Here is a 22,947-nt window from a genome sequence, read left to right on the forward strand (position 1 = left end):
TTGTCAGTTATTTCACATTTAATTCTTATAATCTAATATTGTAGGCCATTCAGTCACTTTTTGGTACGTTATCTTCGTAGGGTTTCTTTAAATGTCACCAGCTTGCAGATTACTTATTTGTGTATAAGCCTTTCTAAAACTAGAAAAAATTATTTCTTGTGCAACAGAATCTTTTTGCATTAGCTGGTGATGAAGAACCAGAGGTACGGAAAAATGTGTGCCGAGCGCTTGTGATGTTGCTCGAAGTTCGAATGGATCGCCTGCTTCCTCACATGCATAACATAGTTGAGGTAACACTGACAATTTAAAGGCTCTTTCCTCATCTTTCCCCTAAGAGAAATACTGATAGAAAATGCAGCATACCGATGGGGAGGTTATGATTGTCTTAAAATTATGAGTTATCTTTGTGGGGAGTTTTGTATTTCTGGGTATAGTTGTATATACTGTATAACTTTGGAAGTGTTTTAAGTAGTATGTTATCTCGAGTCTCCTTTTCACTTCCAAAGTTCCATATGGTAGAGAGAAGGGAGGATCTTTTTTAAAGGATGTAGTCTAAGATCTGTTAAAAAGCTAGCATTCATGGTATGCAGCAACTCCTGTTGTAAAACTTTAGGAAACGTGGCTGCATAAGGTAGGCCTATTTTTTCTTTGAAAAGTCAGGCAGGACTGATTGAAAGTTTAGTGTTAACTAAAGTGAAGAAATATTTTATCAGTTGCTTGGTCACAGCTGGGGAGCCTAATTTATAATGTTACAGTTCTTTTATAGAGTCTTCATTTTAAGAAATATATAATGGAGTTCTTAATTTTTATTTTTATGTTCTAAGAAGGCTTAATATTTGATTAGCATTCACATTTCAAAAATCTCAGTGGTATCATAAAAAAACTACACAGAAACGTAATACATTCACTGAACACTTTTCATTGGGTAACATTTTAAATCAGTATTTCTTTAATTTAACCGTATTTTATAGTCACCTAGGAAACTTTTAAAAAATTCAAATGCCTAGGTTGAAAACCATAAGGTCAAAAGCTTGCTTGATAATGGGACTGAATTGATATTAATTGTGTGATTTAAACTGACTAATAGTAAGGATCTTGTGTTTCCAGTACATGCTACAGAGGACTCAAGATCAAGACGAAAACGTGGCTTTAGAAGCCTGTGAATTTTGGCTAACTTTAGCTGAACAGCCAATATGCAAAGATGTACTCGTAAGGCATCTTCCTAAGTAAGTGTTCCTTATAAATGCTGCCTTGTTCTTTAATTTCTAAGTGATTCTTCGTTTTCGTATTTTTATAAAATTCATTCTTTTTCCATCAGGGAGTGAGATTCTAAAGAAGCCAGACTTAATTTTATTGTTAGTAAAGAGATTTTTCAAAAAGCAATTGCCTATTTTAAATTATAATTGATTTTGGATAATTTACAGCACAGTATTCTGGGGGGTTTTTTTTGTTTTTTTGTTTTTGTTTTTGTTTTTTTTTTTAATTCTTGTTATTTAACCACAGACTCTTATGAGGCTTTTTTTCCAAGAAATAATTTCCCACTAGTTGTGATGCAACAAAATTTAGTTAACTTAATGTTAAACCCATTTTTCTCAAGTAAAGTAATATAAGCTCATGGGAGAAAACTAAATTGCTGAAAATTTTATATTTTCTGCATTTTCACCACTCTGAGTAATCACTGGCAGTATTTTTGCTGTCATCTTTTAATGTTCTTTTCTGTGAAAGTACCATATACTAAATAGCATGTATTCAGGGTGTTTGAGAAGGAATTGGATTTAATTATATATAATGCATTAACATGACATCTCGCCTGTAGTTACTGCTTAAAATTTTAAATATGCTATTTAATGGTTTGTTCTCTTTAGTTGTTATATGCTGTGTGCTTTCCTCCATGTCATTAGTCTTTAAAACCTCAGTGGAGGTATGCTATTCCATCATGGTATACATAACCATATTTACATAATTGATTATTGTATTTGTGTATAGTATATAGAGAGAAAGACTGTTCTCTGCCATTGAATATTTAGGTTGTTTTGGCTTTTTTTTCCCCCTCATAAATAATCCTGGAGTGAATATCCTTCTTTGTCAGTAAAAGGTTTTTCCTTTTTGTTGTGATTACTAGGAGTGATTTTTTTCCCCCAGAGTCAAAGTATATGAGCATTTTAATGATTTTTCACAATATTCCAAATAGTTCTCTAGGAAATTTATAGAACTGCATGCGCCACTGTGTGTCTATCACAACTTTGGCAGCCATGAATTTTAATGTCTCAAATCTTAGTCATCTGGATAAGAAAAAAAAAATTATTTTAATATGTCTTAATAGTAAAGGGTTTTTGTTTCTTTTTTTTCTTTTTCAGATGTTTATGGTACTTGAATGTTCTTATTGTCCTATGGTCAACTGAGTTTTTTCTTTCCATCAAGAAAGCAACAATAAAGTCACTTTATTGTTGTGAGGTTAAGCAAGATGTAATGTTTAATTTTAATTAAATTAAATTTTAAGCAAGGCACGTCATATCTTGCTTAACCTTACCCTCCAAATACACTGACTGGATTTTTTTCTCTTTAGGAAATCTATTAATTATTTTTCCTTTCCTCTTTACTTTGTAATACCACTTTAATGATACGTTTGGGTTTCTATGGGGTCATACAATTCTAAAAGTCATAGATAATAATTTTTATAAAAACTGCAGAGATTTTCTTTTTTTCAAGAGTGGAAATCCACTTTTATTTATTGACTTTTCATTAGTTTAAATCCTTGAGGGGTATGGCATCACTCAGATTTTGTGTCCAAAGGCCTCAACAGGAAGATTGCTCTGAAATTTGGCATGAACCATGGCACTGTTGCCGTGGGCCCAGATTACTCTGGCTTTGTTTGGTTTGCCACCAGGAATCTCTGTATTTTTCTTTGTTTTATATACATAAGCACATCTCTTGCCCAAAGAGAATTCTGTTTCACCTCATGCATAAACATCTTCAATTTTAAGAAGAGCTGTGTGTTTCCTTTGGTTCTGGAGGCCCTGCTTTTAGCCAGCAGAAAAGGCCTTGGGCCACAGTCTTCCAGACATACTTTTTTAGAACTCCTATTCCCACCAGGCTCCAGTTATTTGCCCCCAAATTTCAGCAGCAGGTGCTTCACTCCAGAGATTTTATTAATGAAAACCTAGGCTGTAACTTTAGAGATGATGTTGAAAATACGGAATTACAACTAGGTACTCTTAACTCTATTACTGTACTAATATAATCCAGATATTCCTAAAACAAGCAGGAAATTAAAAGATCAGCACCACCCATTTTGCTGTACTAATTAGTACCAACATTAAACAACTCAAAGCCGGTCATGACTGAGTTTGACTTATGTCTTCCCTACTACTGTGAGAGGAGGTCTCACTGTATTGCCCAAGCTGGTCTTGATCCTCTGGCCTCAAGCAATCCATACTTCTTGGCCTCCCAAAGCATCGGGATTACAGCCATGGGTCACTGCACCCGGTGGGAGCCATTTTTATACATAAAACGCAGCTGTTTTTATTGTTTTAGTTAATGGATAGCAGAATATCATCATCAATCTGATGCACAATGAAATAACTTGTTTTTCCTAGTTGTTAACCACACTTGCTTAGTATAATACGAGCAAAAAGCGTTTGCATAGGAATTAAAATTGTTATGTGTTACAAGATCGCTCATAAATAAAAACTCATTTAGAAAGCGCCATTGTAGGCTGGGCACAGTAACTCAATGCCTGTAACCCCAGCACTTTGGGAGCAAGAGGCAGGCGGATGGCTTGAGCTCAGGAGTTCAAGACCAGCCTGGGCAGCATGGTGAAACCCTGTCTCTACCAAAAACACAAAAATTAGCTGGGCATGGCAGCATATGCCTGTAATCCCAGCTACTTGGGTGGCTGAGGCAGGAGAGTCACTTGAACCCAGGAGGCAGAAGCTGCAGTGAGCCATGAGCCAAGATGGCACCACTGCACTCCAGCCTGGACAACAGAGTGAAACCCTGTCTCAGAAAAAAAAAATGCACCAATGTAACAGGGAGGATATTAAGTTCTATTATCATTCTGGGCTATATAGTCTGTTCAATTTTTTGTAACTAGTACTATATTATTGAACATTAATGTATTTTGTAATCTGGTATAGCAGCTCTTGATTTCTCTTGTTTTTACAAAATTGTTTTGGCTTTTTCCCACCTTTATTCTTGTACATTAATGTCTTATAGGACTGTTGTGTGGCTTTTCCATGTAAAACAACCCAGTGCTCAGGCCATATTTAAGTAGTCAGTAAATGTTTATTGTCTATATTACTACCTTTATGTGATGTTGCATTAAAAAACTCATTTTTTGACTAGGTGCAGTGGCTCACGCCTGTAATCCCAGCACTTTGGGAATCCAAGGCAGGTGGATCACCTGAGGTCAGGAGTTCAAGACTAGCTTGGCCAACATGGTGAAACCCCATCTCTACTAAAAATATAAAAAATTAGCCAGGCTTGGTGGTGCATGCTTGTAGTCTCAGCTCCTTGGGAGGCTGAGGCAGGAGAATAGCCTGAACCCGGGAAGCAGAGGTTGCAGTGAGCCAAGATCGTGCCATTATGCACCAGCTTGGGTGACGAGCAAGACTCCATCTCAAAAAAAAAAACAAAAAACAAAAAAAACTATTGTTTTTAATGGCTACATGGGGGCTTCAGGAGAAATCTTCACAATTAGACCTGTTCAAAAATAATAATTTGCCTAGCATGATTGCCAGGCACATGCCAGATTGCCACATGGTCACAGTTAATTTCCGGGTCTTATTTTCTGGCCTCATTTTTTCTTATTTGCCCAGCCTTACCAGCCAGTCCTTTATTTCTTGCAAACCTTGCTAGGCCCATCTGCCACCCCATTCCAAGGCCCTTGACCTCTTTGTGTTCTAATCTGATTCTTTTTTATTATTATTATTTTGAGATGGAGTCTCGCTGTGTTGCCCAGGCTGGAGTGCAGTGGCGCGATCTCAGCTCACTACCACCTCCACCACCCAGGTTCAAGCGATTCTCCTGCCTCAGCCTCTCGAGTAGCTGGCACTACAGGCACGTGCCACCATGTCTGGCTAATTTTTGTATTTTTAGTAGAGACCTGGTTTCACTATGTTGACCAGGCTGGTCTCGAACTCCTGACCTTGTGATCCACTTGCCTAACCTAATCTGATTATTTTTATTCTCTTTATGTGACAAACATCAGAGCCATGAATAAACCCTACTAACCCGAAACTTCTGTCTACCCTACTCTAGACTAATTGAACTCTGAACTCTTTTCTTTAACCAGGTTGTCGAATGCCTTTGGGGAAAATTACACTCCCCCAGGGGGATTGTTGGCTGTAGAAATCTGTGGTCATCAACCACAAGTGGACCCTTCACAATCTGCTAATTCGTGTTCCAGATCAGCTTTTATCTTTTAGTCACCAAGAGCAACTGTTTGAAACATTTGTCACTCTTTTGATGTTCTGTTAATGCACTTTGAGCTCTTAATGCTTATAAAGAAAGCAGGTGACCCATTATCTTGCCCCAAAACTTACAGATAATATTTTCGTACGAGTTGTCCTCTCCTAACCAAACTTAAGGTCTGTATAGTATAAATTTTTTGTATCCCCAGAGACCTCACCGTACCAGATAAATATTCACTCCTAGCTTCTCCCTGTTGCCTCATTTTCCATAACTTTATAACTTGCTGCAGTTTTTTCTGTCTTCAAAAAAACAGTCAAACTGTTTTTGAGTGGGACTTACTGTCTTCACTTCTTTAACCCCCATCTTGTTAACTCTTCATTATCTTACATTCTGATGTCTGTCCTCACCATTTCTCTGAAATTGTTGACAAAGATCATCAGTGATTAACTGTTAGTGATCCAGATACACCTGTTTCTCCTGCAAAATGCCTGTAGCTTACAAAATATAGTTCTATGTATTGTAAGTCTTACCTAGTTAAATTATGCTAACTATAATGTTTACTACTAATCTTTCTATTTTTGAATTTAGAAGGACTTTGAGCATGAAAGTTTGACTGGCCCACATTTCTTAAACCTATCCAGGGGATTTTGTATTTCACTGCTTCCTTTTCTCTTTTTTTTTTTTTTTGGGACGGAGTCTCGCTCTGTCGCCCAGGCTGTGCAGTGGCCGGATCTCAGCTCACTGCAAGCTCTGCCTCCCGGGTTTACGCCATTCTCCTGCCTCAGCCTCCCGAGTAGCTGGGACTACAGGCGCCCGCCACCTCGCCCGGCTAGTTTTTTGTATTTTTTTTTAGTAGAGATGGGGTTTCACTGTGTTAGCCAGGATGGTCTCGATCTCCTGACCTCGTGATCCGCCCGTCTCAGCCTCCCAAAGTGCTGGGATTACAGGCTTGAACCACCGCGCCCGGCTGCTTCCTTTTCTCTATTAGCATTTCTTCAGTTAATGAGAGCAGATACTGGTCACTGAATAAGTTCAAAGACAATATTACCATTAATTATCTCATTGGTTTTATTAGTACACATACGGTTAAGACTTACTAATTATTCTGTTGAGATCTTTAGGACTTTGTTTCATGAATTTCTTTCTTTATAGGTTGATTCCTGTGTTAGTGAATGGCATGAAGTACTCAGATATAGATATTATCCTACTTAAGGTAAGGAAGGTTTTTTTGATGAATAGGGAACATGATTTTTATATTGATTTAGTACATCTTTGAATTTGGCCAATAAAACATTCATTGAGAATAGATCTCCAGTAAATAGACTTCCTATTGTCTATAATAGGTTATAGAAGTTTAAAGTTAGAAGCATAAGTTTGAGTAATGATAAATTCTTGCTTAATTTGGTACTAGATGGTGACATTGGTAGGGTTATTATTAATTTCCCCTTAATTACTTGGAGTTATTTTAAAAATATTCTTATATATGCTGCTCTGAATTTGATTCAGGTACACTTAGATTATATCAGCCAATGGAGGCCATGTAGTTGGCCAAAAGGGCCATATAACCTAACAGGTGTGTTATGTCAGTCTGTTCGCCCCTCCATAAGGAATATGTTCTGTACATGGGCGTGGTTCTTAATCACTCTGGAAGTATACTTCAGAATCCTGTGCATGACCCCATCTCTGGATATTCTGTTTCTCTTACTCATGTACATGTTATTAGCCTATAATGAATGCCACCAAAAATTTATCTTAAAAAAAACAACAGGGTGATGTTGAAGAAGATGAAACGATTCCTGATAGTGAACAGGATATACGGCCACGTTTTCACCGATCAAGGACGGTGGCTCAGCAGCATGATGAAGATGGAATTGAAGAGGAAGATGATGATGATGATGAAATTGATGATGATGATACAATTTCTGACTGGAATCTAAGTAAGTCAGAAAGGGAAAAGCACAGTTGCCTGCTGTGGTAACAACTTTATTGGGGTATAATTCATCTGTCCAGTTTACTACCCATTAAAGTATACAATTCGTTGGTTTTTAGTATATTCAGAGAACTGTTCAACCATTACCACAGTCAGTTGTAGAATGTTTTCATCACCCATACCCTTCAGTAGTAACTCCCTATTTACTGGCTCTGGGCAACTACTAGTCAATATTCTGTCTCTGGGTTTGCCTCTTCTAGACATTCTGTATAAATGGAGTGACCATCTTCTTTGACTTAGCGTAAAGTTTTCACAGTTCATGTTGTAGCATTCACTTGTATTATGAAATAATATTTCATTGTAGTAATATGCCACATATTAGTTATCCATTCATTGGTTGGTGGATATTTGTGTTTCTCTTTTTGTGGCTTTTGAGTTGTGATGCTATAAATACTCATGTACAATTTTTGTGTGTAGACTTTTTTTTTTTTTGAGACAGGGTCTCTGTCACCCAGGCTGGTGTGATTATGCAATGGCACAGTCATGGCCCACTGCAGCCTTGATCTCCCCGGGCTCTGGTGATCCTCCCACCTCAGCTCCGCAAGTAGCTGGGACTACAGGTGTGCAGTACACTTGGCTGATTTTTTGGGTTTTTTTTGTTTGTTTGTTTTTGTTTTGTAGAGACGGTTTTGCCATGTTGCCCAGGCTGGTCTTGAACTGTTGGATTCAAGTGATCCACCCGCCTTGCCCTCCCAAAGTGTTAGGATTACAGGTGTGAGCAACTGTGTCTGGCCCAACATGTATTCAGTTCTCTTGGGTAAACACTCTGGAGAAGGATTGCTGGGGTCATATGGTAACCATATATTTAACCTTTTGCGAAATAACCTTTTGAGAAATTGATGTTTTCCAAAGTGACTGCACCATTCTGCTTTCCTAGCACCATTGTCTGAAGGGTTCCAGTTTCTTCACATGCTCACTTGCCTTATTATTATCTCTTTATTATTATAGTCATTCCAGTGGATGTGAGGTGGTATTTTGTGGTTTTGGTTTGCATTTTCCTGGTGGGCCTGCTCTTATTTTATCATTATTATATTCTTAAACTACCATTTCTCAAAAGGCTGTTTGTGTTAATACTGTAAGAACATTACCACAAGCTTTTTTGGTTTTTCTAACATGAGTGTTTTTTGTGTGGTAATTTGCATGAGAATTGGCTATCATAGGTAATTCTAAAATAATATAAGTTGTTTTGTTATGTTCAAAACTTACGAAGCCGGGCACGGTGGCTCACGCCTGTAATCCCAGCACTTTGGGAGGCCGAGGTGGGTGGATCACCTGAAGTGGGGAGTTCGAGACCAGCCTGACCAACATGGAGAAACCCCATCTCTACTAAAAATACAAAATTAGCCGGGCGTGGTGGCACATGCCTATAATCCCAGCTACTGCGGAGGCTGAGGCAGGAGAATTGCTTGAAACTGGGAGGCAGAGGTTGCGGTGAGCCGAGATCGTGCCATTGCACTCCAGCCTGGGCAACAAGAGTGAAACTCCGTCTCAAAAAAATAAAAAAAAAACTTATGAAATATGCTTTTTAAAATATGTTAATTTCCAACCTTAGCTGCAAATCAAATCACCTGTGGAGCTAGCAGTCTGGCCCACACTTCCTAATTGGGGATGAACCTAAACACCTGTGTTCTGATTTTGCTTGCTTGCTTGCTGGTTTTTAAACTTCTACTGCTCTAGTTCAGGGTTTCTCAGCCTTGGCACTATTGGCATTTTGAGCCACATAAGTTTTTTGTTTTTTTTTCCTACATGCAAATGCCACATCATGCACGTAATTCTTTGTTGTGGGTGCTGTCCTGCACATTGTGGGATGTTAAGCAGCATCCCTGGCCTGTACCCAAAGATGCCAGCAGCACAAACACAGTTGTGACAACCAGCAATGCCTCCAGGCATTGCTAGATATCCCCTGGGGGAGCAAAATCGCCCCCAGTTTAGAGCCCCTACTCTAGTTCAAAGTGTTGGGCTTTCTAGTAACTGTGAATAAAACAGTTAAGGACAGACATTATTAGTCTGGGCTGTGTCATTCTTTTTTTAGATAATGCTGAGTCCTCTATTGCCTCTTCAGCTTCCTATAGCTAACATTCTATGTAGAGTGCCTAATGTGCCAGGCACTAGGCCAAGGACTTTACATGCATATGAAAGTCTTATTTAATCATAAGTAAGAATAAAGTCATATTTATATTTAAGATTTCCAACAACCTTGAAATAGGTAAGAAAACTGCAGAAAGAGAAATTTACCCAAGGTTAGCATAGCTAGTACTGAAAGCATATCTAGTATTGGGACCCGAGTCTCACTTGTTAAGACAACCCATGGTGTTCACTACTATTACAGATTATCTCCCAGTGTATCCCTACTTGCAGACTGGGGGAGCAGGATGGCTCAAGATCATTACACAGATAACTAGAGGAGAAGCCAAATTTCTAAAAGTGAAATCAGATTATATGTACTCTGCTGCTTTCTTTCTGTATATCATAAGCCTCATTCTTCATCAGTACATACAGATTTAGATTTCCTTTTGTTACATGTCAGTGTACTGTTTAGTTGTATGGATCTACCATGCGTTATAACTAAGATCCTTACTGATAGGTAAGATGTTAATTTCTGGCCAATGTAATGGTTTTTTTTTTTTTTTTTTTAAGGATTTTATTATTGTCTAGTAGTTTGTGATTCATCATTTGCTATGCCTAGTTTTTGATTTTTTTTTTTGATACTTTGATTTTTGAATTTTTTGATATTTTCTTAGTCCATTCTGTGCTACTATAACAGGATACCTGAAGTTCAGAGTGGAGGGGCTGCATCTGGTGAGAACTTTCTTGCAACATCTGATGACAGAAAGACACACATAAGAGAGAGCTCAATTCACACTTACAATAAGCCAGCTCTTTTGATAGCTAACCCACTCCTGTAATAATAACATTAAACCATTTATGAGGGCAGAACCCTGAAGACCTAATCATCTCTTATTAGGTCCCATCTCCCATCTTTGTTGCCTTAGGGATTAGATTTCCAACACGTGAACTTTCAGGAACATGTTCCTACCCATCACAGTTAAATGATATTTTTCGATTTTGTTGCTCTTGTCTAAATTATTATGATAATAAAGTCTGGGTTGATTTATAGTCCCATAGTTAATTCTTTGTCTGTAAAGAGTATTTTCTAGCATGTGTTATGTTTCATGTGCCAGTGACTTTTGTTCCAATTTTTGTGTCTAAATTCTAGCTAAGTAATTGTGTATTTAATTCTAGATGATCTCCTGCTGGAAATGTTAAGCAGAATTAATAATGTATGTTTTTTGCATGATTGTAACGTTGATTGTAATCATGATTGTAATATGATTGTATCATACTGAGTGGTTATATTAGAAGCATTGACTTGAGCGGCACAGTATTTGTTTTAGTTTTTCTGTATGGGCAGAATTCTAGTATGACAGTTATGTACAGAATACAATGTCTTCACAATTAATTTGCCAAGTAAGTTCTTGTCATAAAAAAATATTCATCTTAATAGAAAATGTTTTCGACTGGGCATGGTGGCTCACACCTGTAATCCCAGCACTTTGGGAGGCCAAGGTGGGCGGATCACGAGGTCAGGAGTTAGAGACCATCCTGGCCAACATGGTGAGACCTCATCTCTACTAAAAATACAAAAATCAGCTGGGCGTTGTGGCGTACACCTGTAATCCCATCTACTCAGGAGACTAAGATGGGAGAATCATTCGAACCTGGGAGGCGGATCTTGCAGTGAGCCAAAAATGTGCCACTGCACTCCAGCGTGGGCAGCAGAGCAAGACTCTGTCTCAAAAAAGAAAAACACAGAATGTTTTCATGTGACAGACTACCTCCTATTCAATTGAATTCTTACTTTGAAACTCTATATTAGAGATATGAATAGAGTTACATATACAGTAAATATTTTAATATATAAGTAAGAGGTTAATGTAATGTTTTTGAATTAAATATTTCCTTAGGAAAATGTTCTGCTGCTGCCCTGGATGTTCTTGCAAATGTGTATCGTGATGAGCTGCTGCCACATATTTTGCCCCTTTTGAAAGAATTACTTTTTCATCATGAATGGGTTGTTAAAGAATCAGGCATCTTGGTTTTAGGAGCAATTGCTGAAGGTAAGTCTAAGTCCAGCTTGAATTATGTAAGTTGGCTTCTTACTACTACTATTAGGTACTAATAAGGCTAGGCTACTTTAAGGAATTTCTGTTTTGAAGCAGATAACTGGTATTAAACAGCCATATGCTGGCTTCTAACCCCAGCCAGATATTTTGCAAAATGTATTTGTTATAATAAAAGTAACAGAGGCCAGGCATGTTGTCTCACACCTGTAATTCCAGCACTTTGGGAGGCCTAGGTGGGTGGATCACCTGAGGTGGGTTCGAGACCAGCCTGGCCAACATGGTGAAACCACGTCTCTACTAAAAATACAAAAATTAGCTGGGTGTGGTGGCACGCGCCTATAGTCCCAGCTACTTGGGAGGCTGAGGCAGGAGAATTGCTTGAACCTGGGAAGTGGCAGTTGCAGTGAGCTGAGATGGTGCCATTGTACTCCAGCCTGGGCAACAGAGCAAGAACCCCGTCTCAATAAAAAATAACAAAAAAAATTAAGGGAACAGAATGAAAGGCTCTGATGTCTGAAGCATCCCCATTGCTTTAAAAAAAAAAGAAAAAATCCTTGATTCCTTAGGTAAATATAGGAAACACAATAAGGCAAGACTGTCATCATTCTCTATGAAGGGTTATTATTGATTCTGTCCTGGCAGTAAACATCTATTAGAAGAAATTGAAACACGTTATAGGCATTTCTGAAAACTATAATTTGTGTAGCAGAGATAAAATGAGGTCCTAACCCTATTATAAGATGCTTGGGAGCAAGTAGCTCTAACTTCAGGGTTTTAAAAATTTGGTATAGGTTATTGTAGTATATTTATAGCGGTAGAAATATTCTGGATTTTTTCATAGATACATGTTTTATTTTCATGATCAACCAAAATAATGTTAACCAAATTTTAGCATTTTGAAAGATTTATTTTTTTTCTAGGTTGCATGCAGGGCATGATTCCATACTTGCCTGAGCTTATTCCTCACCTTATTCAGTGCCTCTCTGATAAAAAGGCTCTTGTGCGTTCCATAACATGCTGGACTCTTAGCCGCTATGCACACTGGGTAGTCAGCCAGCCACCAGACACGTACCTGAAGCCATTAATGACAGAATTGCTAAAGCGCATCCTGGATAGCAACAAGAGAGTACAAGAAGCTGCCTGCAGGTGGGACAGATTCATAACACAGTATTCTTTGTGGGAGTGAAAAACTAATTTTCAACCTTCTGATGGAGTCTTGGTGTTAAACCTTTAATGAAGTGTTTCGTAATTGAAAATTTCCCAGTTAACGTCGGAAAGCTTAGTTTTCTTTTTTCTTCTTGGTGAAGTTTTTTGCAGGATCTGTAGCTTTTGGGTTTGCATATTAGCATATTTTATACTTTTTGTTTGGCCAGGAGAATTTTGTCATACAGGTTTTACCTGATGATTTTGTAGATCTAAATGTGACAACATCAATCTTAGCTGTTTCTTCCTTGGCCCATTTTTCCCACCCAGTGGTTATTATAACAGAATTATCTTACACCCTAATTCTCTCAAACATCTGAAGTAGTGATGACAGGACTCCTACTCTTGAAGGAATAACAAAGTTTGAGCAGATTGACATCTTTAGAGTACAGGTCAACCACCGTAACTTAGAAAGTCCCACAGGGACCTGTGGTCTATTACGTACCAGTTACAGGTCTTGAGTGCTTAGTAGTTCTGCTCCAGTAGCCATTCTGTTGGTTGCTTTGGAGGCTATCTCTTCATATCAAAGCAGCAGTTGCTATTATTACTGCAAATATTCCAGTTTCCTGGAACAAACCTTTATATTTTAAAAGGGCCTTCTGCTTATGTTTATAGTTCTTACTTTTTCTAGTAGATTTGCTTTTACCGTTGACCTTGATATAGTAGGAAGAAAAACTGTTGAACAAAGGAAAGTAAAATTTCATTTTATTTTTTTTAGATGGAGTCTCGCTCTGTCGCCCAGGCTAGAGTGCAGTGGGACGATCTTGGCTTACTGCAATCTCCGCCTCCCGGGTTCAAGCGATTCTCCTGCCTCTGCCTCCTGAGTAGCTGGGACAACAGGTGTGCGATACCATGCCCAGCTGATTTTTGTATTGTTAGTAGAGATGGGGTTTTGCCATATTGGCCAGGCTGGTCTCAAACTCCTGACCTCAAGTGATCCACCCATCTTGGCCTCCCAAAGTGCTGGGATTGCAGGCATGAGCCACTGCACCTGGCAGGGAAAGTAAATTTGAGTTTGACCTTAATCCATCTGAAGCAGTCATATCTGGAAGATACTCTTAGTGAGATGAAAGAAAATTGAACAGGGGGGCTATAGTGATTAATATAGCACTAAATAATTTTAAGGGAGGGAGGATATAGATTATGTTTGAGATCCTATAGTTTATTCATTCAGTACCTGGTTTTTGGGTTTTTTTAAGCTATTAATTGTTAAGCATATACTAAATGCTGAGTTTACGGTCCCTGCCATCTTGAGGCATACAGGCTAGTAGGAAATACAAAGCAACAACATAATTATCATTTATGGCAAGTGCTATGGAAGAAATGGGTAAATAATTCACAGTGCTGATGACCAGGGCTTTCATTAACAGATGGTTTAGACCATTTTAGGAAATTTCTGATTGGGTAAAACAGAACATAAACATTTTAGAAATTAAGAGTTAGATATGTCTTGCAGTCAATAAGTGTTCTTTTTTTTTTTTTTTTTTTTTTTTTTTTAACAGTGCCTTTGCTACCCTAGAAGAGGAGGCTTGTACAGAACTTGTTCCTTACCTTGCTTATATACTTGATACTCTGGTTTTTGCATTTAGTAAATACCAGCATAAGAACCTGCTCATTCTTTATGATGCCATAGGAACATTAGCAGATTCAGTAGGACATCATTTAAACAAACCAGTAAGTATCTGTTAAGAACTATTATGGAAAATAATGTGTAGCATAGTTACAATCAATAGGTTAGCGTTTATTTGGAAATTAAGATGTTTTGGGAGATGTGAATAGTTAGCATTTGCTACTTTAGGAGTATAGATCTTACAAAGGCAGCAAGTATATCCCCTTTCATATGGTATTCTTTAAGTATATACTTGGTGTGGAAACTACAACAGCATTTCACATGAATGCTCTGGTACTTCTTAGAATGACTAAAGCAAAGGGATAAAAAAGTTTTTAGAATCTAGATATCTGCTTTTACATAATTCCTAGTGGTTTTGAATCTCCTGCTTCATAAACACTGTAGCTTTAGAGTACCATATCTAGACATCTTTGTTTTCTCAGCAGGTATGGGGAGTATACTGTATAAAACAATTAGAAATTGGGGTAATAGGTTTAAAAATGCTAAATAATAATGCAAAAGTGCCTTGTTTCCAGTAGTGTTAAGAGGAGGATGGATTTGTCTAATGAGGGTTTAAGTGATAGTAGAATTTTAATATAGCTCCACATACCCTGCTGAATAGACTTCTATATGATTGCTATATCAAAAGTCTTAAGAAATTGTTTTATTTTTAGGTTATACTTAAAATTTGGTACAGGGCAGTTTGTAGGTTTGCTTTGCTGTTGGTTGTTTGGTTTGGTTTTGTGGCGGTTTTCTGAATGTCTTTAGAATCTGTGCCCCTGTTTACATGATAACTGTTTATTCGTTTTACGGATCATTCTTTAGTTTGACACTTGAATGATTTTAAATCTGTTTTTCTACAAATGCATCTATATAAGTTTACCCGTTGATTTTAAAAATGTACTGTATAGTAACAGCCGTATTACACGTTACAGTTTCAGGACTAAAAAGAATTTATTTTTCTTTCTTTTGTGTGTGTGTGTTTGTGTGTGTGACAAGGTCTCACTCTGTCACCTAGGCTAGAGTGCAGTGGTACTTATTGCAACCTCCACCTCCTGGGCTCAAGTAATCCTCCCATTTCAGCCTCCCGTGTAGCTGAGACCACAGGCGGGTACCACCATTCATGGCCAATTTTTTGTAGAGATAGGGTTTTGCCATGTTGGCCAGGCTGGCCCAAACTCCTGGGTTCAAGTGATCTGCCTGCCTCGGCCTCCCAAAGTGCTGGAATTATAGGTGTGAGCCACCATGCCCAGCCGCAGAACTAAAAATGTTCTGTAACTTAAAAGAAAAACTTAGATCTTCCTTGATTGTGATTTTTTTTAAGTAATAGATTTTGATTAGCTGTGTATTTGTTAATAGACTTCTTTTTCAGCAAGGATAAAAGATCAGTAGATCACTAGTTCTAGATCTAAAACTAGAACATGGTCATGTAAGTATAAAGGTAGGCAAAAGAAAGGAAAACTTTAAAAGGGACTGTGCAGAAGTGAGGAATGACTCTTAAAATGCCTTTTGTAATGGTTTTACACAATTGCTTAAAATGGATTTTAATTTTCAAAGACTCAGTGGTCTTGTTTACATGTGATAGTGGAACTTTATATGTTTTTCATCATTGTAAATAGGAATATATTCAGATGCTAATGCCTCCACTGATCCAGAAATGGAACATGTTAAAGGATGAAGATAAAGATCTCTTCCCTTTACTTGAGGTATGCAGGGCTAGTAATATTTAATGTGTTGCCAGGAACACATGTTCAAATCCAAAATGGGTATATGTGATAAGAAAAGTGTTAATAAATTTATATTCTGAAGTAGACAAAGGAAATTATATTATACATGTTGTTCTCTAACCTGCTTTACTTAATTGATAATAAATTATAGTTTTAAGTTCTCTTCTGTTACCTACTCTATATAGACAGTAGATAACATACCGGGAGGATATATATACCAGGGTGTATATATATATATATATATATATATCTTTTCACTCATAGATATATGTGAAGTAGTAGGATTTGGTGCCAATAAGGAGGTACTTTATTTTCTAATTTGAAAATGTTTCCATGTGTACTTACTTTTTTTTAACACCCCTTCCATTGCAAACTTGTATATGTTGTAGTAACTGAACACAGTGTGAAATGTAGTCACTGAAACTCAGTTGAATTGACATCAATAGAACCAGTTCAGTCCTTTTCATTCTTGCTCCCCGTTATTTCAAAGTTCACCAACTTCTACCGTGGACTTCCTTAGCTAGAGAAGTTAAATTTTTTATGACCATGAGCAACGACTAATTCTGGGCTAAAATTTTTTATGACCATGAGCAACAACTAATTCTGGGCCCAACAAAACAAGAAGAATCATTATGGTTCATTTTTTGTATGCAGTCGTTCCTCAGTATCCTCAGGGGATTGTTTCCAGGACTCCCTGTGGATACCAAAATCCAGCGATGCTCAAGTCCCTTATATAAAATGGTGTAGTATTTGCATATGGCCTGTGCACCTCCTCCCAATATACTTTAAATCATTTTAATTTTTTTTCTAAATACTTTTGATTCAAGATTGGTTGAATCCATAGATACAGAGGGCCAACTGTATGTATATTACTTTCCTGTGGGATCTCAGATGTGCCCAGTAAAGTCCATCCACAACATTGACCATGATGGGAGCATGAAATGAATCTCTTCAATTTGAGGGAAAAATATGAACACATAATACTAATCTGTCCTTGAAGGATAATGTTTCTTGTAGAAACTCTTCCTCTGAGTAAACCTGACCTGATTGGCTCACAAACTAACAGCAATGAATGGCTTCCAAAAGAGATGTTTGGGGGGAAAAAAAACAAAAACAAAAAACACCTGCTACTGTGGAAACTAGTAGAGCAAGCTCATAAATGACCAGGATTCTGTTGAGCATAGTTTAAAGCATTCATTATAATCTTCAGTGTAACCAGAAAATTTAGCATGTGTACTTTATTCTTCTCCTAGTGCCTATCTTCAGTTGCCACAGCACTGCAGTCTGGCTTCCTTCCGTACTGTGAACCTGTGTATCAGCGTTGTGTAAACCTAGTACAGAAGACTCTTGCACAAGCCATGGTAATTTTTTTAAAATGTCTTTCCCTTCTTGACATGGTGGACATTTTTCCAAAAATAGGCATAATGTATACAAACTTTTTCAGTAGTTAATTTAAAGCAAACTTACAAAAAACATTGTGTCTAATTTCAGCTAAACAATGCTCAACCAGATCAATATGAAGCTCCAGATAAAGATTTTATGATAGTGGCTCTTGATTTACTGAGTGGCCTGGCTGAAGGACTTGGAGGCAACATTGAACAACTGGTAGCCCGAAGTAACATCCTAACACTAATGTATCAGTGTATGCAGGTGAGACTTGAAAGGTGAAAATGAATTGAAGCCTGTTTCTCTGTATCACATTGGGGTTAATTTCTTCTTATTTCTTGTAGGATAAAATGCCAGAAGTTCGACAGAGTTCTTTTGCCCTGTTAGGTGACCTCACAAAAGCTTGCTTTCAGCATGTTAAGCCTTGTATAGGTATGAATATTTTCTACTGCTATGAATATGGTTTTTTAAAGTTATTTTTACATCAGCTTTGTTTTTTATTATTAAACTGAAATTGCATGGAATCCCAACATTTATAAATGTACACTTTATTGGTTAAAGTGATGTTGCTCTGATTGAAACAGGCAAGATGGCAGGAACCCCTAATATTTCCTTGAGCTTGCCATCATCTCAGCTTTTTAGGCACTCCTGTTACTGGAGGAAATCTTAGTAATAATACTTTAAAGGACATGCCCACGAGGGAAGCCTTGGTACCATGGCCTAGTTAATAGATCCTTTTTTTGAGTAGCCACCTTTTTGGTAGAGGTACACAGAAATAGTGATAAAGTTTATTATTCTCTAATAAACCAGCATTTCAGATACTGCAGAAAACTTCCAACAAAGGTTACTTTAACTGAGCCTGACCCTGGTGGCTCACACCTGTAATCCCAGCACTTTGGGAAGCCAAGGCAGGCAGATCACTTGAGGTCAGGAGTGCAAGGTTCAAGACTAGCATAGCATTTGTCTTGCCCTTTTGTGACAATGATAAGGAATTCCTTGAATGTTGTACCATGAATTGTTCTCAAACCTATGGATTATAAATGCGTTATGGGATTTTTTCCCCCCTTTTCTGTATCTCAGCATGCTGGATAACAATTGCTTTAATATGACCGGGCACGGTGGCTCACACCTGTAATCCTAGCACTTTGGGAGGCCGAGGTGGGCAGGTCATGAGGTCAGGAGATCAAGACCATCCTGGCTAACACGGTGAAACCCAGCTTCTACTAAAAATACAAAAATTTAACTGGGCGTGGTGGCATGCGCCTGTAGTCTCAGCCACTTGGGAATCTGAGGCAGGAGACTCGCTTGAACGCGGGAGGCGGAGTTTGCAGTGAGCCAATATTGTACCACTACACTCCAGCCTGGGTGACAGAGTGAGACTCCGTCTCAAAAAAAAGAAAAAAGAAAAAAAAATTGTTTTAATACTTGATTTAAACCTTAATTTAAAATATTTATTGAATGTTTTATCATCTGATATAATTGTGCTTTTGTATAATAACCATTTCTCAAAAAACATTAACATAAATTATGATATATTAAGAACCATCAAGTTTAAACCTAACAGTATAATGAATTCTTATGGGAAGCTCATCATTCTCATATTTACCATCTAATTTAGTTTTTTAGTTGAAATTTACATGAAAGGATTTGATTTTTTTATTATAAACTTTTTAAGATGTACAAAAGTAGAAAAAATGTAACAAACCTCCTATCACCCAGCTTCAGCTGTCCAGCCATGTTTCCTATATATTGTTGTCAAGGGTGAGACACATAGATCTCAGATATTTTGGAGCAAATCTCAAACACAGCATTAGAAGTCGTAATATTTTAGTACATACTACCTCTTCTTTTGTTTTTTGTTGTTGAAACCATGTTTTTTATTCTGAAGAGTTTGCTATACTGTGGATTTTACTGATTGCATCTTTCTGATGTCTTTAACATGTTCCTTTGTCCGTTGTATTTACTGTAAATTGTTTTGATACAGAGACTGAGGTTTAATGAGATTTACATTGTTTTGTTTTTAAGACTTTATAAGGTGGTATTGTGTACTTTCTTAAGGAGGTACCTACATAGTGTCTAGTTGTCCCTCTTTTTTTTTATGTTATCAATCTTGATTGTCTCAATTAGTGATTCTCAACTAGGCAATTTTGCCATTCAGGAAACATTTGCCAATGTCTGGAGACATTTTGTTTAACGCTGGAGAGGTGCCTTTGATGTCTAGTAGGTAGAGGCAAAGGATGTTGCTAAACATCTTATCATACAGGAGACAGCTCCTCTTCCCCCCAACAAAAAAATGATCTGGCCCAAACTGTCAGTATTGCTGAGATCAAGAAACCCTGGCTTACATCTCCTGATTTATTAGAGGTTTAAAAAATTATGATATTCTGATTCTTCATTAAATAATTAAGATGCTTATATAGAGAGACATTTCCCATATCAATAGATTACTGCTATGAGGTAAAATCATATAGCAGAGGCAAGATAAATACTTGATTCTTTTTTATTTACCCATTTTGAAAATAGTGAATTGATTCCTAGCATCCTCCAAAAGTATCTTTGATGTTTCAGAGTTTAGTTTTTGGGTTTTTTTAGTGCTAGTGTGACTTCATGATCTTCAAGCTGTTGCTTGCAGTGAGAACTTAAGTTGGCTCCCAAGTCCTTTCATTATGGTAGTCCACTTACTTTACACATTTCCTGCCTTTGCCTGTAATGTGACATTTTCTGAGAGTCCTTTTTTTTTTTTTTTTTTTTTAGTGGAAAATGATATTCAGAGACCACAATCAGAGCACAAGAGTGAAAGTTGCTTTAAAAGCCAAAATCATTGATTTTTTTTTAGTCTTAATTACAAGAGATTACTCTGACCAACTCTTTTTAGTGGCATTTTGTAAAATATGCCCAAACTCGTATTTCCTGTTTGACTTTATATGAAAGTTCATTGGCCAGATACTGCTTTCTTAAGATAAACATTACCAACCCCTTTAAAAAATATTTTTAAATACAGTCGCCTAACTTTTTCCACTGATTTTTAAGTTGATATTGCAGTAGTTTTTTTAATGGTGAAACTTGTTATTTCTTGCTTAGATTTTTGTTTCTATCTAGTAGATTTCCTTTAAAGTACAATATACTGCTATTGAAAAGTTTACTACATAGTTTAAATTTTTTTTCTAGCTGATTTCATGCCAATATTGGGAACCAACCTAAATCCAGAATTCATTTCAGTCTGCAACAATGCCACATGGGCAATTGGAGAAATCTCCATTCAAATGGGTAAGATGTTTTTCCCTATTTAAAAGCATAAGGCCTGACACGGTGGCTCACGCCTGTAATCCTAGCACTTTGGGAGGCTGAGGTGGGCAGATCACCTGAGGTCGGGAGTTCGAGACCAGCCTGGTTGACATGGTGAAACCCCGTTTCTACCAAAAATACAAGAATTAGCTGGCATGGTAGCGGGCGCCTATAATCCCAACTACTTGGGAGGCTGAGGCAGGAGAATCACTTGAACCTGGGAGGCAGAGGTTTTGGTGAGCTGAGATTACACCACTGTACTCCAGCCTGGGCGACAGAGCAAAACTTTGTCTCTAAATAAATAAATAAATAAAATATAAATTTTTAGGTGCCTTGATATTTTTGTAATTGCTTTAATTTTAATTATTTATGTTTCTATATTTATATGACACATCAGAGTTAATAAGGGAAGCAAAATTTCACATTGATATTTTAACGTTCAATTTTTTCTGTTTTGTTTTTTTCTTTTTGGGATGATCTCTAGGTATAGAGATGCAGCCTTATATTCCTATGGTGTTGCACCAGCTTGTAGAAATCATTAACAGACCCAACACACCAAAGACGTTGTTAGAGAATACAGGTACCATATGACTGAACTGTTTCAGTGAAGAGAAAATTTGTTGCATTTTAATTTTAATATGCGTAGAGAAACCAAAGCAAAACTAGCTTTTAAAATCAAGCTTATTTTGTATTTAATTGCTATTTTGGATTCTCAGTAATGAAATATACTGTTCCAGCTACATTCTATAACCAGTTTTCAGTGGTTATATATTCAGTGGTATAACCAAAAAAACACTTTTCTCCCCTATTCCAGTGTTTTAATACTTCCTAAAATGGATCCCAGCTAAGATAACTATTGAACCACCTGAATTTTGCTTTTAAATCAATTCGGAGAGTAACTGGGAGCTGGGAAGTAATTTTTATTTTTTTAATCTGTCCAAATGTGGTCAGAAAGATTCAGTGGCAAATTGGTTGGATAACAATGGCATTTGTAGTTTGTATTTCATCATACAATTTTCTTCGAATTGGGAATTTAGGCAGTATGTTATGGGATTTTTTTTTTTTTTTTTTTTTTTTAGGAAGCTTGTTTCTCTTTTGCATTATAGAGAGCATGTTTATATTAAAGAGTACCTTCCATACTATAGAACACATTTGTGGGTGGATTGGGTCCTTTTCTTTCTACCCTCCCTGATTGCTGCTAACAATCCAGAAAGACAGAAATTTTGTTTTCATTCAAGCACATTCCTTTCTTTACATACTAAGATGATTCCTATAATTTATTTGTAATTCAATGAGTATTCTACCAAAATACTAGACAAAGATTAAAATAAGGTTTTCCAAATAAGAAAGTTACTTTTCAAAGGCATTTTTATTTGGTATTTTTAAATTATAGAAAGTTCATTTTATTCTAATGCTATTAAAATTGATAATGTTTATTGGTATGGAAGGAAATCTTTTAATTATGAAGCAGTTATCTGGCTGTTTGGCTGTATGGGTACTGTTTATTTTACAAAGTGAATTAGATTTTCTTGCTGAAAAGTGCAAAAATCTATGTATAGGATGGGTTATGAAATCTTGTTAGGTTTTTATCTTTTCAGAACGCAGTACCTATACATGACATTCAGATTTGAAACACTTGCCATTATAAAATTATTGTCGAACCTAAAAAACTTCTTTTTATTTTTAAATGTGAATGCTTAACTGCAAATAAATGTTGAGTGTAATGTATATGAAAGTTTCTTGTGGGATATCAGCTGGTGAATTTGTTACATAGTTCGTTTAACAAATTGGCTTTATTTATAAGATTATATTTTAAGTAAGATTATATCCTACATAAATAAATGAGTCGTAATGCCCTAAAGTTGATGGACTAAATTGATATTATTGAGAAACACACTTGGGATTCATTAGATTATCACTTATCACAAGTGGCTGCATAAAGTGTTGTTTTATTTCTTACCCAGAAAAGTGGGTTTTTTAAATTACTAAAATCATTGTCAATGGCTAATATCTAGATTTTAGCAGCTTTTAATTACCATTATCTCAATATTTCATAAAGCCAATTCCTTAGTCTGCCGTTAATTTGCTTTTTTCCGATTAGTATATCCTACACTGAACTTTTTCAATGGACCATCATCTGCTTTATCGCATGTTTCATTGGATTGTTCATACTTGCCTGTTTAATGAGAATGTTGCATAGTTTGTGTCTTT

General features: G+C 36.8%; 1 protein-coding gene across 3 annotated transcripts in view; it reads left to right on the forward strand.

Annotated features, from left to right (window-relative positions):
• The window catches only part of TNPO1 (transportin 1), a 97,967-nt gene that overhangs the window by 60,067 nt on the left and 14,953 nt on the right, over nucleotides 1-22,947 (forward strand). For all 3 annotated transcript variants that reach the window (XM_010378907.2, XM_030927053.1, XM_010378908.2), the window contains exons 8-20: nucleotides 168-290; nucleotides 1,108-1,226; nucleotides 6,565-6,625; nucleotides 7,181-7,349; nucleotides 11,368-11,520; nucleotides 12,447-12,672; nucleotides 14,232-14,403; nucleotides 15,958-16,044; nucleotides 17,319-17,426; nucleotides 17,557-17,715; nucleotides 17,796-17,883; nucleotides 20,620-20,718; nucleotides 21,221-21,316. In XM_010378907.2, the coding sequence (XP_010377209.1) occupies nucleotides 168-290; nucleotides 1,108-1,226; nucleotides 6,565-6,625; nucleotides 7,181-7,349; nucleotides 11,368-11,520; nucleotides 12,447-12,672; nucleotides 14,232-14,403; nucleotides 15,958-16,044; nucleotides 17,319-17,426; nucleotides 17,557-17,715; nucleotides 17,796-17,883; nucleotides 20,620-20,718; nucleotides 21,221-21,316 (1,660 nt within the window). The remainder of the gene's footprint in view (nucleotides 1-167; nucleotides 291-1,107; nucleotides 1,227-6,564; nucleotides 6,626-7,180; nucleotides 7,350-11,367; nucleotides 11,521-12,446; nucleotides 12,673-14,231; nucleotides 14,404-15,957; nucleotides 16,045-17,318; nucleotides 17,427-17,556; nucleotides 17,716-17,795; nucleotides 17,884-20,619; nucleotides 20,719-21,220; nucleotides 21,317-22,947) is intronic.

Source organism: Rhinopithecus roxellana, chromosome 3 (genome assembly GCF_007565055.1).
Source record: "Rhinopithecus roxellana isolate Shanxi Qingling chromosome 3, ASM756505v1, whole genome shotgun sequence".
Taxonomy (NCBI): Eukaryota; Metazoa; Chordata; class Mammalia; order Primates; family Cercopithecidae; genus Rhinopithecus; species Rhinopithecus roxellana.